The 23,850-nt window shown below is 36.6% G+C and overlaps 1 protein-coding gene across 1 annotated transcript in view; it reads right to left on the bottom strand.

The window, feature by feature from the left end:
* Positions 1 to 3,147: 3,147 nt before the first annotated feature.
* The window catches only part of WDR44 (WD repeat domain 44), an 88,093-nt gene continuing 67,390 nt past the window's right edge, over positions 3,148 to 23,850 (bottom strand). The window contains exons 13-20 of the mRNA XM_052663398.1: positions 15,886 to 15,999; positions 12,178 to 12,300; positions 9,639 to 9,830; positions 9,329 to 9,430; positions 8,997 to 9,112; positions 7,784 to 7,911; positions 7,253 to 7,387; positions 3,148 to 3,282 (exon numbers count right to left, since the gene is read on the bottom strand). Coding sequence (XP_052519358.1) covers positions 3,188 to 3,282; positions 7,253 to 7,387; positions 7,784 to 7,911; positions 8,997 to 9,112; positions 9,329 to 9,430; positions 9,639 to 9,830; positions 12,178 to 12,300; positions 15,886 to 15,999 — 1,005 coding nt within the window. The 3' untranslated portion in view covers positions 3,148 to 3,187. The remainder of the gene's footprint in view (positions 3,283 to 7,252; positions 7,388 to 7,783; positions 7,912 to 8,996; positions 9,113 to 9,328; positions 9,431 to 9,638; positions 9,831 to 12,177; positions 12,301 to 15,885; positions 16,000 to 23,850) is intronic.

The raw sequence follows: 23,850 nt of genomic DNA, 5'->3' as shown, positions 1-23,850 counted from the left end.
AGCCACAAGACAGTTCCAAGTCTCTTGCTTGTTTCTATGGCCACCTTCTCCATCAGACTGTGAGCTCTTCTGGCACATGGATGCTGTCTTATTCTTCTCTAGTCCCAGCAATGGTCTATACATAGGAGATGTTCAATAAACATATGCTAATACAGAAGTAAGGTGGGAAGCTAGAAACTAGTGAAACTGGGCATGATTTTCTTTTGAAAACTTAGAGGGAAATATTAAAACCCAAACATATTTTTATCCTGAATCCTCATAATAAAGACTTAAAAAATTCCGAAAATTTGATTTTTTCATATCAGTAAGGAGAGCCGGGTCTGAAAATCTGAAATTGGAATTTGGGGAATGGATATATTAATGTTATACATGTATTTCAAAGAATAGAAAGCAACTGCTTAGCTATATAATGTGAAAGACCAGAGAAAATGGCATGCTAAATTACACTGAGTCATTCATATTTTAATTCCAGTTAATGTAAACAAGATGAAGGCAAAGAAGACTTGTTATGGCTCTCCAAAGAGTTTTTAATGAAATGTGGCTTTAAACTTATTTAGGCAGCCACACTAACTCTGTGATGAAATTTTTACCAGAGAAAGGGAAAATAAGAAAATATGGTTACTTTTTTCAAAAGCTAGGTTTATTCACTTTAATAGACTGTTTGTTGCCCTAAGATAAGATTATGCTTGACCTTTTTTTAAGTATTAAAATGTTCTCTCTTTTATGATGGTGGCTCAGTGGTAAAGAATCCACCTGCCAAGCAGGAGATGCACGTTCGATCCCTGGGTAGGGAAGATCCACTGGAGAAGGAAATGGCAACCCACTGAGTATTCTTGCCTGGAAAATTTCATGGACAGAGGAGCCTGGTGAGTTACATTCCACTGGGTCACAGGTCAGACATGACTTATTAACTAAACAACAAAAAATGGTGGAAGTTTTTTAAAGTGTTGAGTTGACAAAAAAGGGCTGGTGCCCTATGTCAATCCTTAAAATACTATTCATCCATGAAATATCAGTATCTGAAAAGTGCTTCTATATCCTCTCCTCCCTTTTTGTTTTTTTTGTCTAGAAGTGTACTGAGGGATTGAGAAATGTATGTCTATTGAGTATTAACTAGGTACCAAGTTTTACATATACATGATTTTCACTAAATCCTTACAATTTCACTGAGATATTCTCATATTACAGATAAGGACATGGAAATTAATATAAAATAACATGCCCAAGGAAGGTGCTAACAGAGGAAACCAAATCTAAGTTTATCTAATTCTAGAATCTGTGCTCCTTCCTATAATACCACACCACTTAATATAGTGAGTTTCTAATACAGTTCATTTTAGGGGAAAATACTGTTCAATTTTTCTTTACATACATCTTGATGTTACCTTTTCAAACTCACTTTCTGACTTGTAACTTTGCAGTATATTTATATAATGATAAACCAACATTTTAAAAACTAAATTTATAAGTATTGGTATTGTTCTCTTAAGCTTGCATCCCAACTATTTTGCCTTTGCCTTTTTGTTCAAGAAACCACATAAAACCCATCAGGAAATATTCATATGGCAACACCCCGATTATATGCAGTTGAAACATCCAGCACAGCAGCAAGACTACAAGGCATCAGGCAGAAGTCAGTGAAAGCCACGCAGCCTCGGAGAGTTGAAGACACTGAGTTCTCTGAGACACTAGACCAATTCCACAGCCATCCAGACCTTGAGACTAAGAAAGAGACTGGTTAGAAAGCCAATGGCATAACAACTTGATCTGTGAGGCACAGTACAGGAAAGTGAGCAGAGAGAGGTGGGGGATAGTGAGGGAGGTGGGAGGAGAGGAAGGAGAAGGCATGTCGCCGGCAAGAGGAAGAAAGCAGCATATCAATAAAACCAAGGCAAACAGTATGGAATGAACTAGAAAATCCAGGACACTCAAGACTATGCTGATTAATAAGGATATGATCATAGCTCCTCAGCTTCTCACTTACATACTGAAAACAACTGCAGTAAAGAATGTATAAGCATAGAGATGAACTGCTAGCAGTGTTCACTTTAGAACTAGAATTAAAAACTATTTTTCTTAAAGGTATGTAGCTTAAGCATTATAATTTTGGGGTCCAAAATGTGATCTCTGCTTGCTAAAAATCAAATTATAAAACAAGACTTTTATTTTCTCAAGTTACTGAAGTCATTGGAAAATAATGTCACATGTTTAACAACTTTTGGCCACCAACTTTTAATAATACATATTTAATTTTCAGAAACATATGCTAACCATCAATAACATTATCAGGGTTCCATCAACCCCAGATGTTATTTCATTGGTACATTATATCAATATTTACAAAGGCTTCCAAATTTAACAACACAAAACAAAACAGCTTAATTTTTAAAACTACAATGGTTTAAAAAAATGTAAACAGTTCATTTTTACATTATTGTAAAAAAGAAGACTCACTCCTTAATGCGGCTTAATTTTTTTTTAAGTGAGCAAAGCCTGGTGCTCATGGATAAAGAATGAAAAGAATTCTTTACATAGAAACATTGTGCTCCAGTGTGGCAAAAAAAATTATATATACACATACAAAGAAAAGAATCTTAAGTCCACATTTTAGACCACACACACAAAAAAATCATCCCCAAATTGAGAAATGTATAAAAACCATTTACACATGGTTGTTGACCTATTGAAAACCTATATAACATTTTTAAAACAATAACTCAGTCAAAAGATACCACTTCTCTTAAAACTGAAATTTTGTGCAAAAGAAATTATTTAAGCTAAAAACAAGACACTCCTCCTCAATAAGAGGCCAAAAGAGCCACTGAAATAATTTAACTCTGTTAGATTTAGTGCATGTAACCAAAAGGCACACACATGTGATTAATACATTAATATATTTTCATGCAGAAACCTGTGCATGTTCACAATTATATAACAAAAACACAAACGTAACAAAATGTAAAGCCTAATGTTTGGCAATGTTATTCTAGCTACATTCCTTTCTAGTCTATCAGTCCAGGGTTTACTAGATCATTAACATTGCCTCTCAAAAAATATATTATATTTGAACAACTTCCAATAAAAATTAAAAAAAAAAAAAGGACGTTAACCTGAAACACTATGATTTTTTTCAGTCCTGGTACATAGAGAAACTTACTGATATGTTTATTTTAAATGTCATTTAAAATTAAGATACGTTTTTCCTTTTGTTAATAAACACTTTGATTGCTCCAGTGAAGTCAGCAGAGAGAAGAACTTCTGTGTTGTCTGTCTTCATAATACCTTAAAAGCATTAAAAAAAAAAAAAAAAAAGGTTTTTAAAAGGAATATGAAGCCTGCTGCCACAAGCTTGTCACATGCCCATGACCCTCCACCTCTGGGGTGGGAAGACCCTCTCCCCGCCTTTTCAGTCTATTTCCTGGCTTGCTCCATAATCCTTTCATCCTCCTGTATCTCTCCTCTCTGAGGCTCAATTCCACTTTACCTTGTCTTAGCTGCTCTTTTCCTGGCATAGGGAGATTATGGTCCCTTGGGGCCTGGATCACTCCAGTACTCTTGCCTGGAAAATCCCATGGATGGAGGAGCCTGGTAGGCTGCAGTCCATGGGGTTGCTAAGAGTCGGACATGACTGAGCGACTTCACTTTCACTTTTCACTTTCATGCATTGGAGAAGGAAATGGCAACCCACTCCAGTGTTCTTGCCTGGAGAATCCCAGGGACGGGGGAGCCTGGTGGGCTGCCGTCTATGGGGCCGCACAGAGTCGGACACGACTGAAGCAACTTAGCAGCAGTAGCAGCAGTGGGGCCTGGATGCCTGGATTTAGTCTCAGGCAGCCAAGGCCTCTAAATTGTCTAATTCTTCATTTCATGGCAAGAGTGTGTGTGTGTGTCAGTCACTTAGGTGTGTCCGACTCTTTGTGACCTGATGGACTACAGCTCACCACGTTTCTCTGTCCATGGGATTCTCCAGGCAAGAAGAACACTGCAATGGGTTGCTGTGCCTTTCTCCGGGGGAATCTTCCTGACCCAGGGATTGAACCTGGGTCTCCTGCATTGCAGGCAGATTCTTTACTGTCTGGGCCATTGGAGAAGTCATCGCAGCAAGAGGCTAGTATATTATTCAGCCCCAGGACTGGAGTGTTGGCAAGATGGGATCAGCTGGGCAAGTCTTTTGCTAACAGGGCTCACTAATGAGGTTGACAGTAAGGTTTACTGTACAGCAGACAGACTGGAACTGCCATGAAATGAAGTATACATGATTGCTCTGTGAATGCTGACAACACCTTTTGCCTTTCCAGTCCATACTGAAGAACTATGTAGCTATGCTGAATGGCAAAAATGCTTACCTCTTATGTTTGCTGGTAAAAACATTTAACAAACACAATTCAGTGTTAACGATTATGCACAGGCAAACACTGTAGACTTAAGAAGTGCTGATTTGTAAGGAAGCAGATAATCCAAACTTTAAATGGAAAGTTGTGTACAGGATGAGTTAGACAAAATGGTTTCACTTAGATTTGCTAAAAACATATGCTAAGCCTTTGACTATTCCTAATACACTTTTCGTTTATCTCAAAGTACCATCATGCAGCAGAAGCAACAGCAAACAACTGACAGATATCAGAGAGGCTGGAGAATAAAAGAAATCATCATATATATAAATATAAAAATGCTTTATAAGATACTATATAATGAAGATGATAATATCTACTATATACCAGGCATTTTGCTAGAGGCATGTCTTATCTTTAATTTTTATCACAACCTTGTTTCTTTTTTTAGTTTTCAGCCGTATCTTTAAAAATTGAAGTATAGTTGATTTACAATATTGTGTTAGTTTCAGCTGTACAGAAAAGTGATTGAGACATGCATATACTTGGAGGTACATAAATATTTACATGAGCTTCCCACGTGGCGCTAGTGGTACAAGACCCGCTTGCCAATGCAGGTAGACGTAAGAGACATGGGTTTGACCCCTGGGTTGGGAAGATCCCCTGTAAGGAGGTATGGCAACCTACACCAGTATTCTTGCCCAGAAAACCCCATGGACAGAGAAGCCTGGCAGGCTGCAGTCCATAGGGTCGCATAGAGTCGGACACAATTGAAATGACTGAGCATGCATGCACATATATGTACATATATATTTTTTCTATTATAGGTTGTTATAAGATATTGAATATAGTTCTCTGTGCTATATAGTAAATCCTTGTTATGTATCTGTTTTATATATGGTAGTGTGCATCTGTTAATCCCATACTCATAATTTCTCCCTTTCCTCTTCCTTTTGTTAACTGTAAGTTTGTTTTCTATGTCTATGAGTCTGTTTCTGTTTTGTAAGTTCATTGGTACTATTTTTTTGGATTTCATATATAAATGACATCATACTTATCTTTGTCTGTCTGACTTACTTCACTTAATATAATCATTAGGTCCATCCATGTTGCTGCAAGTGGCATTATTTCATTCTTTTTAATGGGTGAGTAATATTCCAGCACGCGCGCGCGCGCGCGCGCGCGCGCGCGCGCGCGCGCGCGCGCGTGTGTGTGTGTACTGTACTTTTGATTTGCATTTCTCTAATAATTAGTGATATGGAACATCTTTTCACGTGCCTGTTGGCTATCTGTATGTCTTCTTTGGAGAAATGTCATTTAGGTCTTCTGCCCATATCAAAACCTTATCAATGAGGTATAATCACCATTTTAAACATGAAGAAAATGGAAGCTTAAATAGTCAAATATGTCAGGAATAAAGAGGAAGGCAATCAGATATACTTTATGATCTCATACCCTGGGTTTGAAGAGTATTCTTAGAATATACCTACACAGGTAGAAAACAACAAACACAAATCTGAGTATGATCCAAAGTTGTGCCTCTTTAAAAAGGACCCAGCAAAGTAGTAACTGAACAATGTTAATACAGTGTGGTTTTGAGAAGTTTAAAAAAAGCACTTTCCATTTTTCCTCAAATAGTTTTAAAAGCTAGAATTTTCTGTGGAATGTGTAGGGGAAATGTACAGAGTGCAAAAAGGAATCATCGGACAAAAAAAAGAAAAAACCCAACCAAACGACTTAATTTAGAAGACAGAAACAAGAAACAGGATTTGACTTTGAGGGAAAAAAAGAAAAGAAATATTTCCAAACAGGCATTTAGGAAAGGTGTAATAATTCTGAGTCGGTTTACTTTTAAAGCATGTAAATGAAAGAAGTGCTAGACTGAAGCTTGTCTTTGGTATCAAAACTTTGCTTCACAGACAGAAGAAATAGTGTATTTAGTGCAGTGTACAGTGCAAACAATACCACAAGGGAAACTGCCTTAGATTAAATAAACATGCTTGAGAACTTTTAAATATTCAAATAATTTTAGAAGCACTCTTGGTACACTGTATGCATTGTTGTGTCTTTATAACACTCTTCAAGACCTGGTGTAGTCTCTAAAGTGAGAAAACTCATTTACTAAAATATTCCGCAATCGATTATAACAATACAAACTGTTTTTGTTAAGAATTGGTCCAAATTCACATGGCTTTACCTTGTTCTTGAGAATTAACAGGAAAATCATTTTTATATCATTGGCACTCACTACTACCTGATGGTTTCTTTTTACTTCCTAATCTGAGCATTTTATATAACTGAAAGTACTATTCATTATTAAAGCCTTAGTACAGGCTTGGAGATATTGGGTTAGCCAAAAACTTCATTCAGGTTTTTCCACTAGATGTTAGGGAAAAACTCAAACTTTTTGGTCAACCCAAGAGCTATCTATGAGAAGCTATAAATTTGTGGTAAGAGAAAAGAATATTGCTTTCATTTTGGTTTAACTCACTTATTCAGTAATTCTTTATTAAGCATCTACCATATGCAGGCAAGCACTGGGCTAGGCACTGGCACTACAACAATAAATAAAACACAGAAACTCTGTGTCCTCACAGAGATGATACTGTAGTAGAAGAGAAAGGTGATATATTATGTATATATTTATGTCTTGTTTGCATTTCTCTAAAGAGAACAACTGTTCATAAAAAAATTTACAACTTTTCAAAATTTTCATTTTTAATTCCCAGGTGAATTTAAGAGAAGTAAAACCTCCAAGAATTATGTTACCAAAACGTTCAGAAATGAATATCTGTCAACCATTATGTTGTATAAAATAAATATTCTTCATATTCATGAAGACCTCATAATACTCATAGATCAATGAAGTTACTAAAGGCTGATCAGAGAGCATGAAGGACAAATAAAACACAGGTACCTACCAGAGGGCATGGTTTCCAACACTTCGGCATCTTCACCTTTTTCATTTCCTTCTGATTTTTCAGATTGCACATCCAAAGACAACATCAAACTTGGGTTTGGAGCAAAGATAGCTGATGTAACAACTGCATTATGTGCTGTAAAAAAAAAATCAACTTTAGGATTACTAATAAGCTTGATTCTAAACATCAAGATAAAAAGTATAATATACAAAAAATATAATAGTGTATGTTATATACAAATATCTTTAGAAATGAACAGATAAGAAGTAACTCAGAACTATTTAAAACTCAAAAATATTTTCTTAAAAAAACCCAAAACCACATACAAGTTCTGAGATTCCATGACTTCTCAAATTTTACACAAGTATTAAGTTCTTCCTTGGTATAGAAAAGTCAAACAAAGCCAATACAAACTGAAAGCAGTTAAAACTGCCAAACTCTCTCTCTGAAATAATGCCTATACAAATTTACTTATATCTTCATTTTAACTTTATTTATTTAAAAGACACACCAAACTGGGCATTTACTTACCTTTAATACCTTCCCAAAAGTCATTACGATCTCTCCTGACTGAAGTAAACTTGCTTAAGTCATGGTAAGTACTCCAGATATAAACATACTTATCTTCTGAGCCACTAACAAGGTAATTAAAATCATGGCTAAATTTAGGGAAGAGAGAAAAAGAATCAAAGTTGTGGGGCTTTTTAGGGGTTTCTCTCTATCGAGCTTCCTAGTTTGAAACACCTAAGAAAACATTCAAGAGAACTTGCTGAAATACAGACTCCTTGCCTCACTTCAGAGGCCCTGAACATGTAGGGTTGACATGGGTGGCCACTGGCATTCATACGTTCATCAAAGTTCTAGGTAACTGCTGCTAGGTTAACCCACACTGGAAGGAATGCCTGTTGTTGCTGCTTTGTCTCTAAGTCATGTATGACCCTTTCTGACACCAGGCAGGTCAGGCTCCTTTGTCCATGGGATGTCACCAGGCAAGAATACTGGAGTGGGTTGCCATTTCCTTCTCCAGGGGATCTTCCCCACCCAGGGATGGAACCTGTGTCTCCTGCATTGCAGGCAGATCCTATACCACTGAGCCACCAGGGAAGCCCTCAGGAGGAATGTCTACTTAAGAGATAAAAGAGAGAAGCTGAATACTTTACTAATTAAATTACTGGGTAATTACTGGGTAGTTCAAGAAGAACAGAGAACTGGTAAGAAAAGGACTGAAATAAAGAGGGCTATAAAGAAAGAAGAGGTAGGTATTTCAGGAGAGCCTGCAGACCCTAAATTAAGAGTTCAAATAATAATGACATGTAAAGGTATATACAGGACATTGTACCTTAGGTCTCAAAATGCTTAGTTTCTGTACTTAAAAGGCCAAGTGTGAGTGGTGGTGGGATAAATCTCCTCTTAGAAAGCATACATGAAAATACAAAAGCACAAATTCTGGAGCTGGGAGTCTTCTAATCCTGGCTCTGATACCACCAGTGTGACTTAAGGCAAATTACTTAATTTTCTGGATGTTGCTTCTTCATCAGCAGAGGAGGAACAATTCTAAATCTACCAAACAGGTGGATAAGGTAAGTTCTGTATGATTGATAATATGAGATACCAGTTGTAAAAACCCAAACTAACTAACACCACTATACATAAACATATAAACATAAGGTATAGATCAATGGAAAAATGGGAGTAGGGAAGAAATATTCTGATCTCTATGGGGAATTCCTCATTGCTAATTTACCTGAAACTTGCTTTGATCTGGCTGCTGCTGTTGACATAACCCTTATACTTCATGGACAGCGACAAATCTCTAAGATCATACAGTCTGATTCTGGAGTCATTTGAGGTTACCAGTATCTAAAAACAAATCAAAGGAAAAGTTAAAAATAACACCATTTAATCTGTGTTAAGGTACAACCAAAAAAGGGTGTTACACAAATACAGAATATACCTCAAAACTAGAAAAAGCAATATTCCATAAGAAAGGAAATATATTCTTAGCCAAGATATGAAGAACTTACTTTCAGGAGCCTATATATAGTATGGAGAGAGATGGTTTTGAATACTTAGTACCTTGTTTTCTCCAGGTAAAGGCTCAATGCCAGTAATTTTCCTTCCAACCTTGTTGCGCCCTCTGGTAGATCGGACATGTATCTGTGTGTGGTATTTCAAATGCTAAAAAGAAACCACAATTTAAAAAGATCAGAATTAGAACCTCAAAGATCACCTGAGCCAACTCACAGACAAACATGGTATTAATATTATTTGTCCCAATTTACAGATAAGGCAGTTAAAGCCCAGGGAGGATACATCAACTTATTCCAAACCACAGAAGGGTCTTCTAAGTATTCAAGTATGTAATTTATACAAGATAGTCATTTACCTCTGTATCATAGAAAATACACCTGCCGTCATATGTTCCAATCACTGCATATTTGCCATTCTGACAGAAATTTGCAGCTGTGATCAATTTTGTTTGACCATCTACTTCATTCCACAAAGCCACTTTTTTGTCAGGTATGTTCCAAAGGCGGAGCTTTCCATCCAATGACCCACTTAGAAAATACCTGTCATCCTAAAAAGGTGGCAAAAGAGGAAGCTTTCATTTTACCACATGAAGAAAAACTAATCAGCAAATCAATACATCAAGTCTATTAGGAATAAATGTTAAAATATGTTAAGATTTTATTTTAAAAGTATTAGAGTAAGCATTATTTTATTCATTAAAAATAACAATTAGAAACCTCAATATTCATTTTTGAGAAATGAGGTTCTAATCATTCTATCATATCCTTCAACTGCTTTTCCCAAAGAATAGATGTTAACAGACAATGGAGTAAATATCATGTAGAAGTGTTCTGTGATCAAATAAGTTTGAGAAATTCTGGGTTCTCTGTTAATGCGCGTCCTGAATCTTTAATCACTGCCGTTCTGCGGGGGGTTGGCAGGGGGTCAGGTAGGGACACCTAGCAGGGCTAGCACATTTAAGGAATGTCCAGAGACATTTCTGATTGTCACAATTTAGGGGGTGGGTGCTACTGACATCTAGTGGGTAGAGACCAGAAATGCTGTTAAACATACTACAATGCACAAGACAGCCTTCCCTCTCTCTACAAAAAAGAATTATCCAACCCAAAATACCATTAGTGTCAAGGTTTAGAAACCTTGTTCTAAATTAAACCAGGCCTATCACAAAGTTGCTCTAATTTTTGGTAACGTAAGAATTAAAGATAAAATAATTAGGACGCCAAAACATGAAACAGATTTTCTTTTCCACTCAAGATTATTATTCTTACCTACTTCTGAAGCCTGTCAAGGATAACCTTCATAGAATAGGTATTTTTACGGATATGGTATAGTAGGCTCAACTCAATGTATACCAGTAGAAGTGTTGAACAAGTAAAAATACTTTATCTTGGTCTTACAATTCAGAATTTTATTTATATACACATATACACATGTGTATATGTGTGAGTATCTCTATTTTGCTATTTCTTTTATAACCCTGCTTCCTTCCAGGTTACATTATTTGATAGAGTCATATTTCCAAGGAAAATGTCAACATCACTCCATTCTTCCCTAGCCCCTCTCATAAACTCTCCAAGTAAGTAGAAGTTTTAGAAATAAGGCTTTTCAGTTTCTAAAATAAAACCAAATAAAGGTATAGGAAAATTGATGACTAAACAGAAACCTTAATGATAAAGTACTACATGGATAACTATCACCATCTAATACCCCTCTTTCCACTCTGATACAGTATAGTTAAAATAGATGTGGGGGATTTTGTTCACAGTTGCTGACAGGGGTAAATCCATTCTTCTGCTGCATCCTTAGGTGACAGGATGGGGGTATTTTTCAGAAAGAAGCCTCGAGAGCTTGATGGTCAAACTGATATGGTGTTAACACAGAATAAACATCTTTAATATTCAAAAGTTCTTAATCAAGTACTTTATTAATGCCTATGTTATAAGCCTGCCCAGGGAGGGAAATTATATTGAGAGACAAAAGTCATTCTTCTTTCTTAATCTGAGGAAAGAGAGAAAGAAATGTGAATATAATTGAAAGTCTGCATTAAAAAGACAACGGGTATTAACATATAGAGATGAGGACATGATTGGAAATGTAATCATATACACTAACATAGGGGAGGGAAATTCAACGAAGGTCAGCTCAAGCCTTCCACTTATTTCAACCTAGCTGGTGAAGCAGCGCCAACACATGACATCCTTTGTCCTTACAGCTGCAAAGAACTAAAGCTTCTCTAGCCTTATGCATTTAGTGGATCTATCTTACAAGGGCATCAGATAGGTCTGGAGTCCATGATAGTAGACTTTTCTCCTTTAGTTGTAATCATACTAAATTCCTTCTGGAGGAAAGATATGACAGGATTTTCTACACTGAAAATGAGTAAGAGGAGATCTCAAGATTAACAGTGTTTCCAGACATGACACAGGAATTCAGTCTATCTTATAACGAATTTTTGTTTTTGCCACTTTCAACCTTTTCTTTGTCTCTTCCCTTCCTGACTCTCCTACAACTAACTATTCCTGCCTATATGCTTCCCTTTCTTATTTACCTGCTGTCTTTTCATCTTCCACCATCTCCAACCTCTCTCCTCTTTAATAGGATATCTTATTTATTTATACCCTGCAGGTTTTATTAAAGACTTGAGATGACTTTTCACTAGTGGGATGACTTCTCACTAGTATATTGATATTTAGACTATAATATTTCCAGCTCTTCTAATACAGATTAGTACAATATTTAGTTCCTTATTTCTAAAGCAGAATGAAACATTAAATTAAGCTGCTGTAAACTATACAGCTATTAATAATTTTTTTTCCTGTAGTCCAGATATCCTCCAGAGAAACCTGGTTCCCTCACCTTCCTCATAGTATAACAAAAAACATGTAAACACTTACTCTTGGATGGAAAGCTATGGCAGTGACAAAATCTATATGCTGAAAACAGCAAAGGCATTCTCTTCTGGAAATGTGCCATAATCTGACTGTTTTATCCATTGAAGAAGAAAGCAGAAAGTAGTTCTATGGAGAAATTGACATTGATTATTTTACCATCATATAAAAAATATTTACACCATAAAAGTGAACTTTTAGTTTTAGTACAATAGTTTTGTTATTATTATTACTGTTATATGCAGCATCAGACAGCACAAAAAGATATCCAATTCACTTGGACAATCCCATTTTTTCCCCAAATAGTTAAATACCATATTTCTTTGATTCTAAGACTTTCTGACATTACATATTCTGAAATGAGGATGAATCTTATGACTTCTATTGAAAGAAATTTGCAAGATGCCGAGAGAGGACCAGGGTGTGCCTTAGTCGTTGGGAGTCTGCACCTACTGGAAGTTAGCATCACTTTGGTTATTTTCACATTGATAACACTAGTGAATTTTAACTTACATGAGTTCCCTAAATGTCACTTAACATGCCTTAAAAAAGATCATCATCCAAAGCAGCATGGAAATGAAAAGTTATTGTGCACCTGTCACACCTCAGGCAAGAAAATTAGAGAATAGAAATTGTCAAATGTCTCAGAATTTTCAAAGCTAGAAGAGGGTAGTGTAACTGACTTAGGCATTATAATGGCTCATCACCAGAAACCAAACATCTATTTGTCAAAAGCTTTCAGCTGGCAGAAGCTCTTTAATTTCTAAATACAAATCTATTTAAGGGAAGAACTATGAGTTATGTTGAACAAGGAAACTATGCTGAACAAGGAAACTCAAATGAAATCTTAGTATTCTTTGGCATGAGTAAAAGTGCTAAACAAATTGAAATAATGATGATATTTACTGAGTACTTACAATATGCTAAACATTGTTCTCAGCACTATACAGCAATCCTATGAGGTATGTATATTATTATCTGCTTTTGCAAATGAGAACACTGAGGTAGAGAGGTTAAATAATTTGTCTAAGACTATACAGCTTGTCAGTGGCAAAGCTGCAATTTGAACCCGGGTAGTCTGGCTCTAGGTCAGGCTCTAACCACTATACTACTGTGCAGAGTGCTTATGAAAAATGAGATGCTTTGTTATTTGCTTAAAGTAATAAAGACTCTTTAATCTTTGAATGTAAAAAGACTAAGCACAAATATGGATTCAGATATGTTACTGTACTGATACATATATGCTATCTGGGCCAGTGTAAAAAAAAGTATATTTTATGTGGTATACCTATTTTAAAATAAAGATGTAGCTTACAACTAAAAATATAACTTTGACAAGTTAAAAAAAGAGAAAAGAAAAAATCTAAAAACCCCAAAACAAAAATAAAAATATAAAATAAAACCAAAATAATAGAAAAAATAGAATTTTGAAAGATTTACAATAACTTTTGAAACATCTAATAACAATTCTTTTTATTTTCAAGGTCCACTCAGTTCCAGAAGTTTTGAAGAGTATATACAGTTTGCTTTATATTTCCTGATATTTAATAATCAGTGTATAAAAACTAAATCTATGGTCTACTGTTCATTAAAACTGAATTTATTCTTCCAACAGTACATTGGTTTAAGTATACAAAAGAAATACTAAGACAACCCTAAAAGTGAAGATGTTGAAGATGTGTTAAGACTGGTTCTGTTATGCTAAGAGATTTTTGTTCAATAAATACTTATTAACTAAACAAAATTAAATAATTTTCTTGAAATAAGCATGGTCTTATGAGTCAGAAAAATTAGATTCAGATCTAGGTTCTACCCATAACTAGTTGTGTGATCTGGGATGGGTCAGAGGCCCAGGCTTCTAATCCACAATATGAAATAGCATCTACCTCATAGCATTAACAAGGTAAATGTTTAAAAAAAAAAAAAAAAAGAAGAAGAATTAACAAGGTAATTCTTGCTACCTGGCACAAAATAAATTTTCAACAAACAGAAAACCCCCTATAAATATCAACTGTACTAGATACTGAAAGAAAAAACAGTAAAGAAAGTCAGACCCCTATTCTTGAGGGGCTTAGAATCTCATTGCCAACAAGACCTAGAAATGTACATAAACAGTTAAGTAAAAAGAAAGTTTAAGGAAAGAGCGCACAGACAGATGAAGGCCTTAGGAATAAAACTGAGGTTTTCTGGGGAAGAAATTCTGCCTTAAGACTCCAGTATGACACCTGCTGTGCTTTCAAAGCCTGCCCTACAGATTTTAAACTTGCTTGGCCTTGCAACCATGTGAGCCAATTCCTTAAAATAAACCTCCTGATGTATGTTTTTCCTCTTGGTTCTGTTACTCTGGAGAACCCTGACTGATACAGTGGTCAATGGAGAATTAATTTCTTCAGTTAGTTTTACATTTCACAAAAAATACTGGCTTGTTTTAAGACAGTAAAATGAGTGCAAGGTTCCCAATTAGGTGCTTTGTACTTATTCTAGATGAATATGATTATCAGATTTAAGGATACTTTAAACTTCCATCTTCTGACAACAGATTTCATACAGGGTATGGTGAAGGGGGAACAAAGGTACAATTGGGGCTCCATTTAGAATTAGACTACCAGGTGAGGCCCAAGCTTGTTCCAGGAGGTTAGAGAAAGATGTTATGAAATACACCCATAATATCTAAACAAATATAATAGGAGCAGCAATTCATAAGTGGAGTGACTCAAAGCTGGAGCTCAGGGAAGCCTGACTCACTAGTATGTGTGCATGCTCAGTCATGTCCAACTCTTTGGAAGCCCACCAGGCTCCTCCGTCCATGAGATTTTCCAGGCAAGAATACTAGAGTGGGTTTCCATTCTCTTCTCCAGGGGATCTTCCTGACCCAGGGACTGAATCCACATCTCTTGAATTGGCAGTCAGATTCTTCATCACTAAGCCACCTGGGAATCTGACTTGCCAATACATACCAGTGATATCTTTGTAATACGTGAAGTTCTCCTGACATAGTTAAAATATATGGGCATTACCAGTATCCTTGCTAGTATTTTGCTAACTTGGATGACTTTTCTCAATTTAAGGCTTTTAAATATTATTTTCCCCCACAAATTCTTATTATATATTAGATTCTGATTAATGACAAATTTTAATGCAAAGAAAGCATATTGAATAATGCAAAAATTCCAAAAACGGCTTCATGTTTCAGATCTCTTAAAAGAAATTTAAAATACCTCTTAAAATTTTTGCAAACTTCTAAGATATTTGATTGGTGGCAAAATAGCCCCCTATTCCTAAAATAATCTTGCTCTAAGGAAAAAAAAAAACATAAAATGAAGATTTGTAGAATATAATTGTTAAACCTAAATTAATAATTTCATGAAGGTAGCAGACTAGCTCCAAAACAGTCTTGATTGGCTAGGTCAGACTTCATCTTTGTAGTTGAAGTCATACGCATTTTGCTGAGGATAGTTATTTTGCAAAATTACTTTATTAAAAAAAGCAAGAAGTATAAGTATATAGACAGATCCAGATAGAAGCTGTTAAGTAATATAAACATTTTCTTATTAGCCTAATCTATCATTTCTCTTTTTAAATTTCAATTAATTTGTAACTCCCACAAAATAGCTACAGACATTCGGACTTGATGGAGATAATCATACAAATAAAACATTTGTTCTTATCCTAGAAAGTTAGGCAGAATACAAAATTCAAATAAGAATTTCTTACTTTAGACCAGGAAAGATCAAGAAGATCAGCAGTATGTCCTTTATATTTGCAAAATGGCCGTTGTCGAAATGGTGCATTTTTATCATCAGGGTCTTCGTCAGTTCCACTGCATACCTATTTAGACATGAAAACAAATGTTTAAACTAGAAAAACGAAAGCTTCATTCTCTGTCCTCCCTGTTTGTTTTCTCCTCGTTTTGTATGATGTTTAACTGAAATCTTGACCCACTAAAACCCAACTCCTCTTTATGTTGAATCTACTACTTACTACTTCATCACCTCCTTGTCCTAATAAACTAGGATCATCTCTAAATACATTGTGCTATTGCAATCTTTCCCTCTCTAACAAAGCTCCCACTTTTTTTTTTTTTAGCATCTGTTCCTTTAGGAGAGGTAGGAGCAAATACCAGGGGATGATCATGGGCTCAATAAAGGACAGAAATGGTAGGGAACTAACAGAAGCAGAAGATATTAAGAAGAGGTGGAAAGAATACACAGAAGAACTGTACAAAAAAGATCTTCATGACACAGATAATCATGATGGTGTGATCACTCACCTAGAGCCAGACGTCCTGGAATGTGAAGTCAAGTGGGCCTTAGGAAGCATCACTAAGAACAAAGCTAGTGGAAGTGATGGAATATCAGTTGAGCTATTTCAAATCCTGAAAGACGATGCTGTGAAAGTGCTGCACTCAGTATGCCAGCAAATTTGGAAAACTCAGCAGTGGCCACAGGACTGGAAAAGGTCAGTTTTCATTCCAACCTCAAAGAAAGGCAATGCCAAAGAATGCTCAAACTACTGCACAATTGCACTCATCTCACATGCTAGTAAAGTGATACTTAAAATTCTCCAAGCCAGGCTTCAGCAAAACATGAACTGTGAACTTCCAGATGTTCAAGCTGGTTTTAGGAAAGGCAGAGGAACCAGAGATCAAATTGCCAACATCTGCTGGATCATGGAAAAAGCAAGAGAGTTCCAGAAAAACATCTATTTCTGCTTTATTGATTATGCCAAAGCCTTTGACTGTGTGGATCACAACAAACTGTGGAAAATTCTGAAAGAGATGCGAATCCTAGACCACCTGACCTGCCTCTTGAGAAACCTATATTCAGGTCAGGAAGCAATAGTTAGAACTGGACATGGAACAACAGACTGGTTCCAAATAGGAAAAGGAGTACGTCAAGCCTGTATATTGTCACCCTGCTTATTTAACTTATATGCAGAGTATATCATGAGAAACGCTGGGCTGGATGGAGCACAAGCTGGAATCAAAATTGCCAGGAGAAATATCAATAACCTCAGATATGCAGATGACACCACCCTTATGGCAGAAAGTGAAGAAGAACTAAAGAGCCTCTTGATGAAAGTGAAAGAGGAGAGTGAAAAAGTTGGCTTTAAAGCTCAACATTCAGAAAACTAAGATCATGGCATCCGGTTCCATCACTTCATGGCAAATGGATGGGGAATGAGTGGAAACAGTGGCTGACTTTATTTTTCTGGGCTCCAAAATCCCTGCAGATGGTGACTGCAGCCAAGAAATTAAAAGACACTTACTCCTTGGAAGGAAAGTTATGACCAACCTAGACACCATATTAAAAAGCAGAGACATTACTTTGCCAACAAAGGTCCATCTAGTCAAGGCTATGGTTTTTCCAGTAGTCATGTATGGATGTGAGAGTTGGAGAATAAAGAAAGCTGAGCACCAAAGAATTGATGCTTTTGAACTGTGGTGTTGGAGAAGACTCTTGAGAGTTCCTTGGACTGCAAGGAGATCCAACCTGTCCATCCTACAGATTAGTCCTGAGTGTTCACTAGAAGGACTGATGTTGAAGCTGAAACTCCAATACTTTGGCCACCTGATGCGAAGAGTTGACTCATTGGAAAAGACCCTGATGCTGGGAAAGATTGGGAGCAGGAGGAGAAGGGGGCGACAGAGAATAAGATGGTTGGATGGCATCACCGATTCAATGGACATGGGTTTGGGTGGACTCCGGGAGTTGGTGAGGGACAGGGAGGCCTGGCGTGTTGTGGTTCATTTGGTCTTAAAGAGTCCGACATGACTGAGAGACTGAACTGAACTGAACTGACCATGATTGGTTCAAGCTAATTAAAATGAGTTCACTCTTTTCCACTGATGATTGGTTTAGGCATAAGCATATGCTAGAATTTCCATCAATAAAACATGAGGGCCAGTTGTTTGGGGATGAGGACATAGGGGAGGCTTCTAGAAAGATTTCTTCACTCTTAAACAGGAGTATTCTAAAGGGACCTTCCTCTTTTCTGCCTCTGAACACTGCTGTCTGCATGTGACAGTAAGTCACCAAGACAGTAGCAGTCATCTTACTACCATGAGGGGACCAAGTTAAAGAGAACAACAGATAATGAACAGCAAAGCAGGAGGATGGACGGACTTTGTGTCTCTGATGACATAACTGAGCTGCTGAATTAACCAACTCTGGAGCTGCCTAACCTCCAGACTGGCTGCCTTATTGTTTAAGACACTTTCAGTTGAATTTCTGTTATTTGAAGTCAAAAGCATCCTGACAGGTAGAGGTGGCTAGAAAATAATGCCATGCATGTTTGCCATGCATTTAGTTTACAATATGCTTTTGTATTCATTATCTGAATGAATCATAACAACTCTATGAGTAGGTATTACCATTATAAAGATGAAGAAATTAACAAAAAATTGAGGCTCAAAGAGGTCAAAATAATATATTAAAAGTCACACAGCCACCTGTAAACAGCAGAACCAAAGCATGTAACTGTCGGTCCTTGTATGTTTTAGAGGATGTTGCTTGAGCAAAAATACAGGTTAGCTAATACTTGTGTATTTAGGGAAGGGTAGGTAGGATGATGAAGAGGGAGAAAAACTTGTATGGAAAAAAGTAGGGGATTAGGACAGAAAGGTACTTTGAGACCAGATCATAAAGACCCCTGGATTTGCAGTTTGAAATTTCAGACATTCTAAGGTAATGCAGAACCAAGACAAGTTTCTGAAAAGAAAAAAAATAACATGATCTGACTGGGACGTTAGAAAGAGAATGCTGGGTAATAACATAAAAGGTGGTTTGGAAAGAGAGTTGGGGCAGGAAGTGCAGTCAGTAAGTTTAAGAGTAATGAGGGCTTAAATAGGATGTTGGCTATGAGGACAGAGAGAAACTACTTTTGCTAGCTGTTAACAGTTTTACAGGTTATAAAAACATCCTCACATCCACTGTGGAGGGAGACCAATAATATCAATGCACTGAGCCTTTGCTAAACACTCCTAATGCTGGATGACTACAGCTACTTCCTCTAATTTTACTGTCAGATTAGTGAGCACCATGGGAAGACACAATACAAAACAGGCCTCTTGCCCTGTTACATCAAATTCAACTTTATGTTTAATAATCCTTTTCATTTAACTAACTCCTTAGTGTATTGCCCCTAGCCATGATTCCAGGTCTCTTTTATTCTCCTTAAACATCCATTTTCTTTCATGTATATCTGAATCACTTTGCTGTATACCTGAACCTATCACAACATTGTTAATCAACTATACTCCAATATAAAGTTAAAAAAAATCCATTTTCTTTCCCTTGTATTCTACATATTTTTAAAATACTTCATGTATTTTTGATTATAAAGTAATACATACTCAGTATAGACAAATCAGAAAGCATAGAAAGTAGAAAAACTAAATTGGCCATCTTCAATCTTTCATTTTTTAAAAATATAATTGCAGTCATATTGTACACATGACTTGGGCTTCCCTGTTGGCTCAGTGATAAAGAACCTGCCTGCGAATGCAGGAGACTTGGGTTTGATCCCTGGGTCAGAAAGATACTCTGGAGAAGGAAATGGCAACCCACTCCCATATTCTTGCCTGGGAAATCCCATGGACAGAGGCGCCTTGTCGGGCTGAAGTCCATGGGGTCCCAAGAGAGTTGGACAAGACTGAGCAACTAAACAACATGTGGTTCAGTATCTTCCTTTTATTTTACATGAGCACCTTCCATATTTCACTCTTTGGAAACACCTACAAGTTGCATATGGATGTATCATAATTTAATCATTTCCAATTTGTTGATAATTTAGACATTTTCAATTTTTTGTGAAATAAACAGCAATTCAACAAACGTCCTGGAACACGAATCTTTATCCCCATTTTATTATTTGTTTATCCTAACAGAAGTTTCAAAAGTCTTAAACCAGAGATTCGTATAGTATCTTCTGTAGTCTTAACGTGTGCATGTGTGTTACTTGCTCAGTTGTGTCTGATTTTTTGCGACCCCATGGACTGTAGCCTGCCAGGTTCCTCTGTCCATGGAATTCTCCATGCAAGAATACTGGAGTGGGTTGCCATTTCCTTCTCCACAAAAACTGGGTGCCTGGGCCCCTGCTGGGGACCTCCTCCTGTAGTCTTAATAAAATCAGGTAAATTTATTGAAGAAAATTTTAGAAATACAGAAAAATATAAAGAATCAAATAAAAATGACCTAAAACCCTATCACTTAGAGATAACTACTAGTTACAATTTATATTTCCTTTAAATTTTAAAATCTATAAATATTTATAGATTTTTTAGTCAAGATTGGGATAATGATATATCGAACTTTTCATTCTGCTTTTTTCACTATACATTTAGGATATTTTTTAATGGCATTAAATAATCTTTGAAAATAATTTAAGGACCGAAACATAATAATCTATTACACTGTATAGATTATACCACAGTTTTTATTTTCCAACCATAAAAATTTTGTTTGTTCAAGTTTTAGCTATTCTGAAAACACTAACATAAAAATCCTTTTACTTACATCTTTAGGCATATATGATTATTTCTTTATGATAAATTTTTATTAAAGGCAGAATTCCAAATGAAATCTTATGTATTTTATCTATATCTCTCTGAATATATATATATATATGTAGAGAGATATTTTTTCCTCTGTGTAAATATAATGTATATATTAAACCTTATTATGAATCTTTCAAATATACACAGAAGTAGATAAAATAATATACAGTAAAATAAACTCCATGCATCCATCACCTTCTTTAATGATTATCAACATTTTATTCATCTTATCAATCTTCCCACTTTTATGTATTTGCTTATTTTTGCTGGAGCAGTAAAAGTAAGATCTAAACATCATCATTTTATCAGTAAATATTCTATACGTATCTCTAACTAATAATCTCTCTTTTAAGCATAACTGTCATTACATTATCATACCTAAAAATACCATTTGTATCATCTGATATCTAATTCATATCTAAACATCCTGATTATATAAAAATGTCATTTTAAAGTTAGATTGCTTTGAAAATTTGTTAACCTTTTGATATTTATTAACACTTACTATATACCAGGTATGGTATATAACTTGAGTGCCAAAATAAATATTTCAAATCTACTTACAATCTATTCTCAGTATTTGAGTCAGAATAAGCCTTTTAAAATATGTCAGACTATGTTGTTCTCTGCTCAGAAACTCTTCATCGGCTTCTTTCTCAGAGTAAAAGCCAAAGTCCTTGCAGTGGCCTACATATTGCGGCTGCCCCATCTACACCTCCATGACTTCATTTTCTATTACTCTTCTCTTGCTCAGTGGCTCCAACTACCCAGGCCTCAATGCTAATTATTGAACATACCAAAACTCCTGCCTTATCACTGTTTCACATGCTGCTGTTCCCTCTACTGGGAATGTTCTTCTCCTCCACATAGCCAGATAGATGATCCCTCTCTCACCTCCTTCAAGTTTTCCTCAAATGACAACTTCTCAATGAAGCTTTGCTTGTCCACTGTATTTACCTCCCATCACCCCACTTTGTTTTATTTTTTTCCATGAAAATTTTCACCTTCTAATATGTTACAAAATTTACTTGTTTTGTCTCTGTCTTCAACCATGAGAGTAAGTTTCACAAAAACAGATTTTTTGGTTTATTTTATTCACTACTATATCCCCAGCCTTCATGGATCAGAGCCTTGTCATGGAGAAGGGGCTTGCATAACTCAATGAAGCTCTGAGCCATGCTGTGCAGGGTCACCCAAGAAAGACGGGTCATAGTAGAGAGTTCTGACAAAATGTGGTCCACTGGAGGAGGGAATGGCAAACCACTGCAGTGTTCTTGCTGTGAGAACCCCATTAACATAAACAGTTATGACACCGAAAGATGAGCGCCTTCCCCCGCCCCCTCACAGGTCAGAAGGTGTCCAATATGCTACTGGGGAAGAGTGGAGGGCAATTACTGCTGCTGCTGCTGCTAAGTCGCTTCAGTCGTGTCTGACTCTGTGTGACCCCATAGACGGCAGCCCACCATGCTCCCCCATCCCTGGGATTCTCTAGGCAAGAACACTGGAGTGGGTTGCCATTTCCTTCTCCAATGCATGAAAGTGAAAAGTGAAAAGTGAAGTCGCTCAATCGTGTCTGACTCTTCATGACCCCATGGACTGCAGCCCACCATGATCCTCTGTCCATGGGCTTTTCCAGGCAAGAGTACTGGAGTGGGTTGCCACTGCCTTCTCCAGGCAATTACTAATAGTTACAGAAAGAAAGAAGTGGCGGGGCCAAAGTGGAAATGATGTTCATTTGTCGATGTGCCTGGTGGTGAAAGTAAAGTTCAGTGCTGTAAAGAACAATAGTGTGTAAGAAGCTAGAATGTTAGGTTCATGAATCAAGGTAAACTGGATGTGATCAAGCAGGAGACAGCAAGAGTGAACATCAATATCTTAGTAATCAGTGAACAAAAATGAATGGGAATGGGCCAATTTAATTCAGATGGCCATTATATCTACTACTGTAGGCAAGAATCCCATAGAAGAAATGGAGTAGCCCTCATAGTCAACAAAAGAGTTTGAAATGCAGTACTTAGGTGCAATCTCAAAAATGACAGAATGATCTCAGTTCGTTTCTAAGGCAAACCACTCAACATCACAGGAATCCAAGTCTATGCCCCAACCACTGACGTTGAAGAAGCTGAAGTTGACCAGTTCTATGAAGACCTACAAGCCCTTTTAGAACCAACATCCAAAAAAAAAAAAAGATGTCCTTTTCATCATAGGGAATTGGAATGCAAAATTCCAATAGGGAATTGGAAGTCAAGAGATACCTGGAGTAACAGCCAAGTTTGGCCTTGACGTACAAAATAAAGAAGAGCAAAGGTTAACAGAGTTTTCTCAAGACAACACACTGGTCATAGCAAACATACTCTTCCAACAACACAAGAGATGACTCTACACATGGACATCACCAAATGGTCAATACTGAAAACAGACTGATTATATTCTTTGCAGCCAAAGATGGAGATGCTCTACACAGCCAGCAAAAAGAAGATTTGGAGCTGACTGTGGCTCAGATCATGAGCTCCTTATTGCAAAATTCAGGCTTAATTGAAGAAATTAGGGAAAACCATTAGGTCATTCAGATATGACCTAAATCAAATCCCTTATGATTATATAGTGGAAGTGACAAACAGATTCAAGGGACTAGATCTGGTAGACAGAGTGCCTAAAGAACTATGACAGAGGTTCATAACACTGTATAGGAGGCAGTGACCAAAACAATCACCAAGAAAAAGAAATGCAAGAAGGTAAAGAGGTTGTCTGAGGAAGCTTTACAAATAGCTGGGAGGTGAAAGGCAAGGGAGAAAAGGAAAAATATACCCAACTGAATGAAGCATTCCAGAGAATAGCAAGGAGAGATAACAGGCCTTCTTCAATGAAAGTGCAAAGAAGTAGAGGAAAACAATAAAATGGGAAAGACTAGAGACCTTGTCAAGAAAACTGGAGATACCAAGGGAACATTTCATGCAAGGATGGGCAAAATAAAGGACAGGAAATGTAAGGACCAAACAGAGGCAAAAGAGATAAAGAACAGGTGGCAAGAATACACAGAACTATACAAAAAAGGTCTTAAGGACCTGGATAACCATGATGGTGTGGGCACTCACCTAGAGCCAAACATCCTGAAGTGTGAA

The sequence above is a fragment of the Budorcas taxicolor genome, chromosome X, assembly GCF_023091745.1.
Source record: "Budorcas taxicolor isolate Tak-1 chromosome X, Takin1.1, whole genome shotgun sequence".
Classification (NCBI taxonomy): domain Eukaryota; kingdom Metazoa; phylum Chordata; class Mammalia; order Artiodactyla; family Bovidae; genus Budorcas; species Budorcas taxicolor.
The sequence above is the reverse complement of the archived record's forward strand: the minus strand, read 5'-3'. Positions and strand labels throughout refer to the sequence as shown.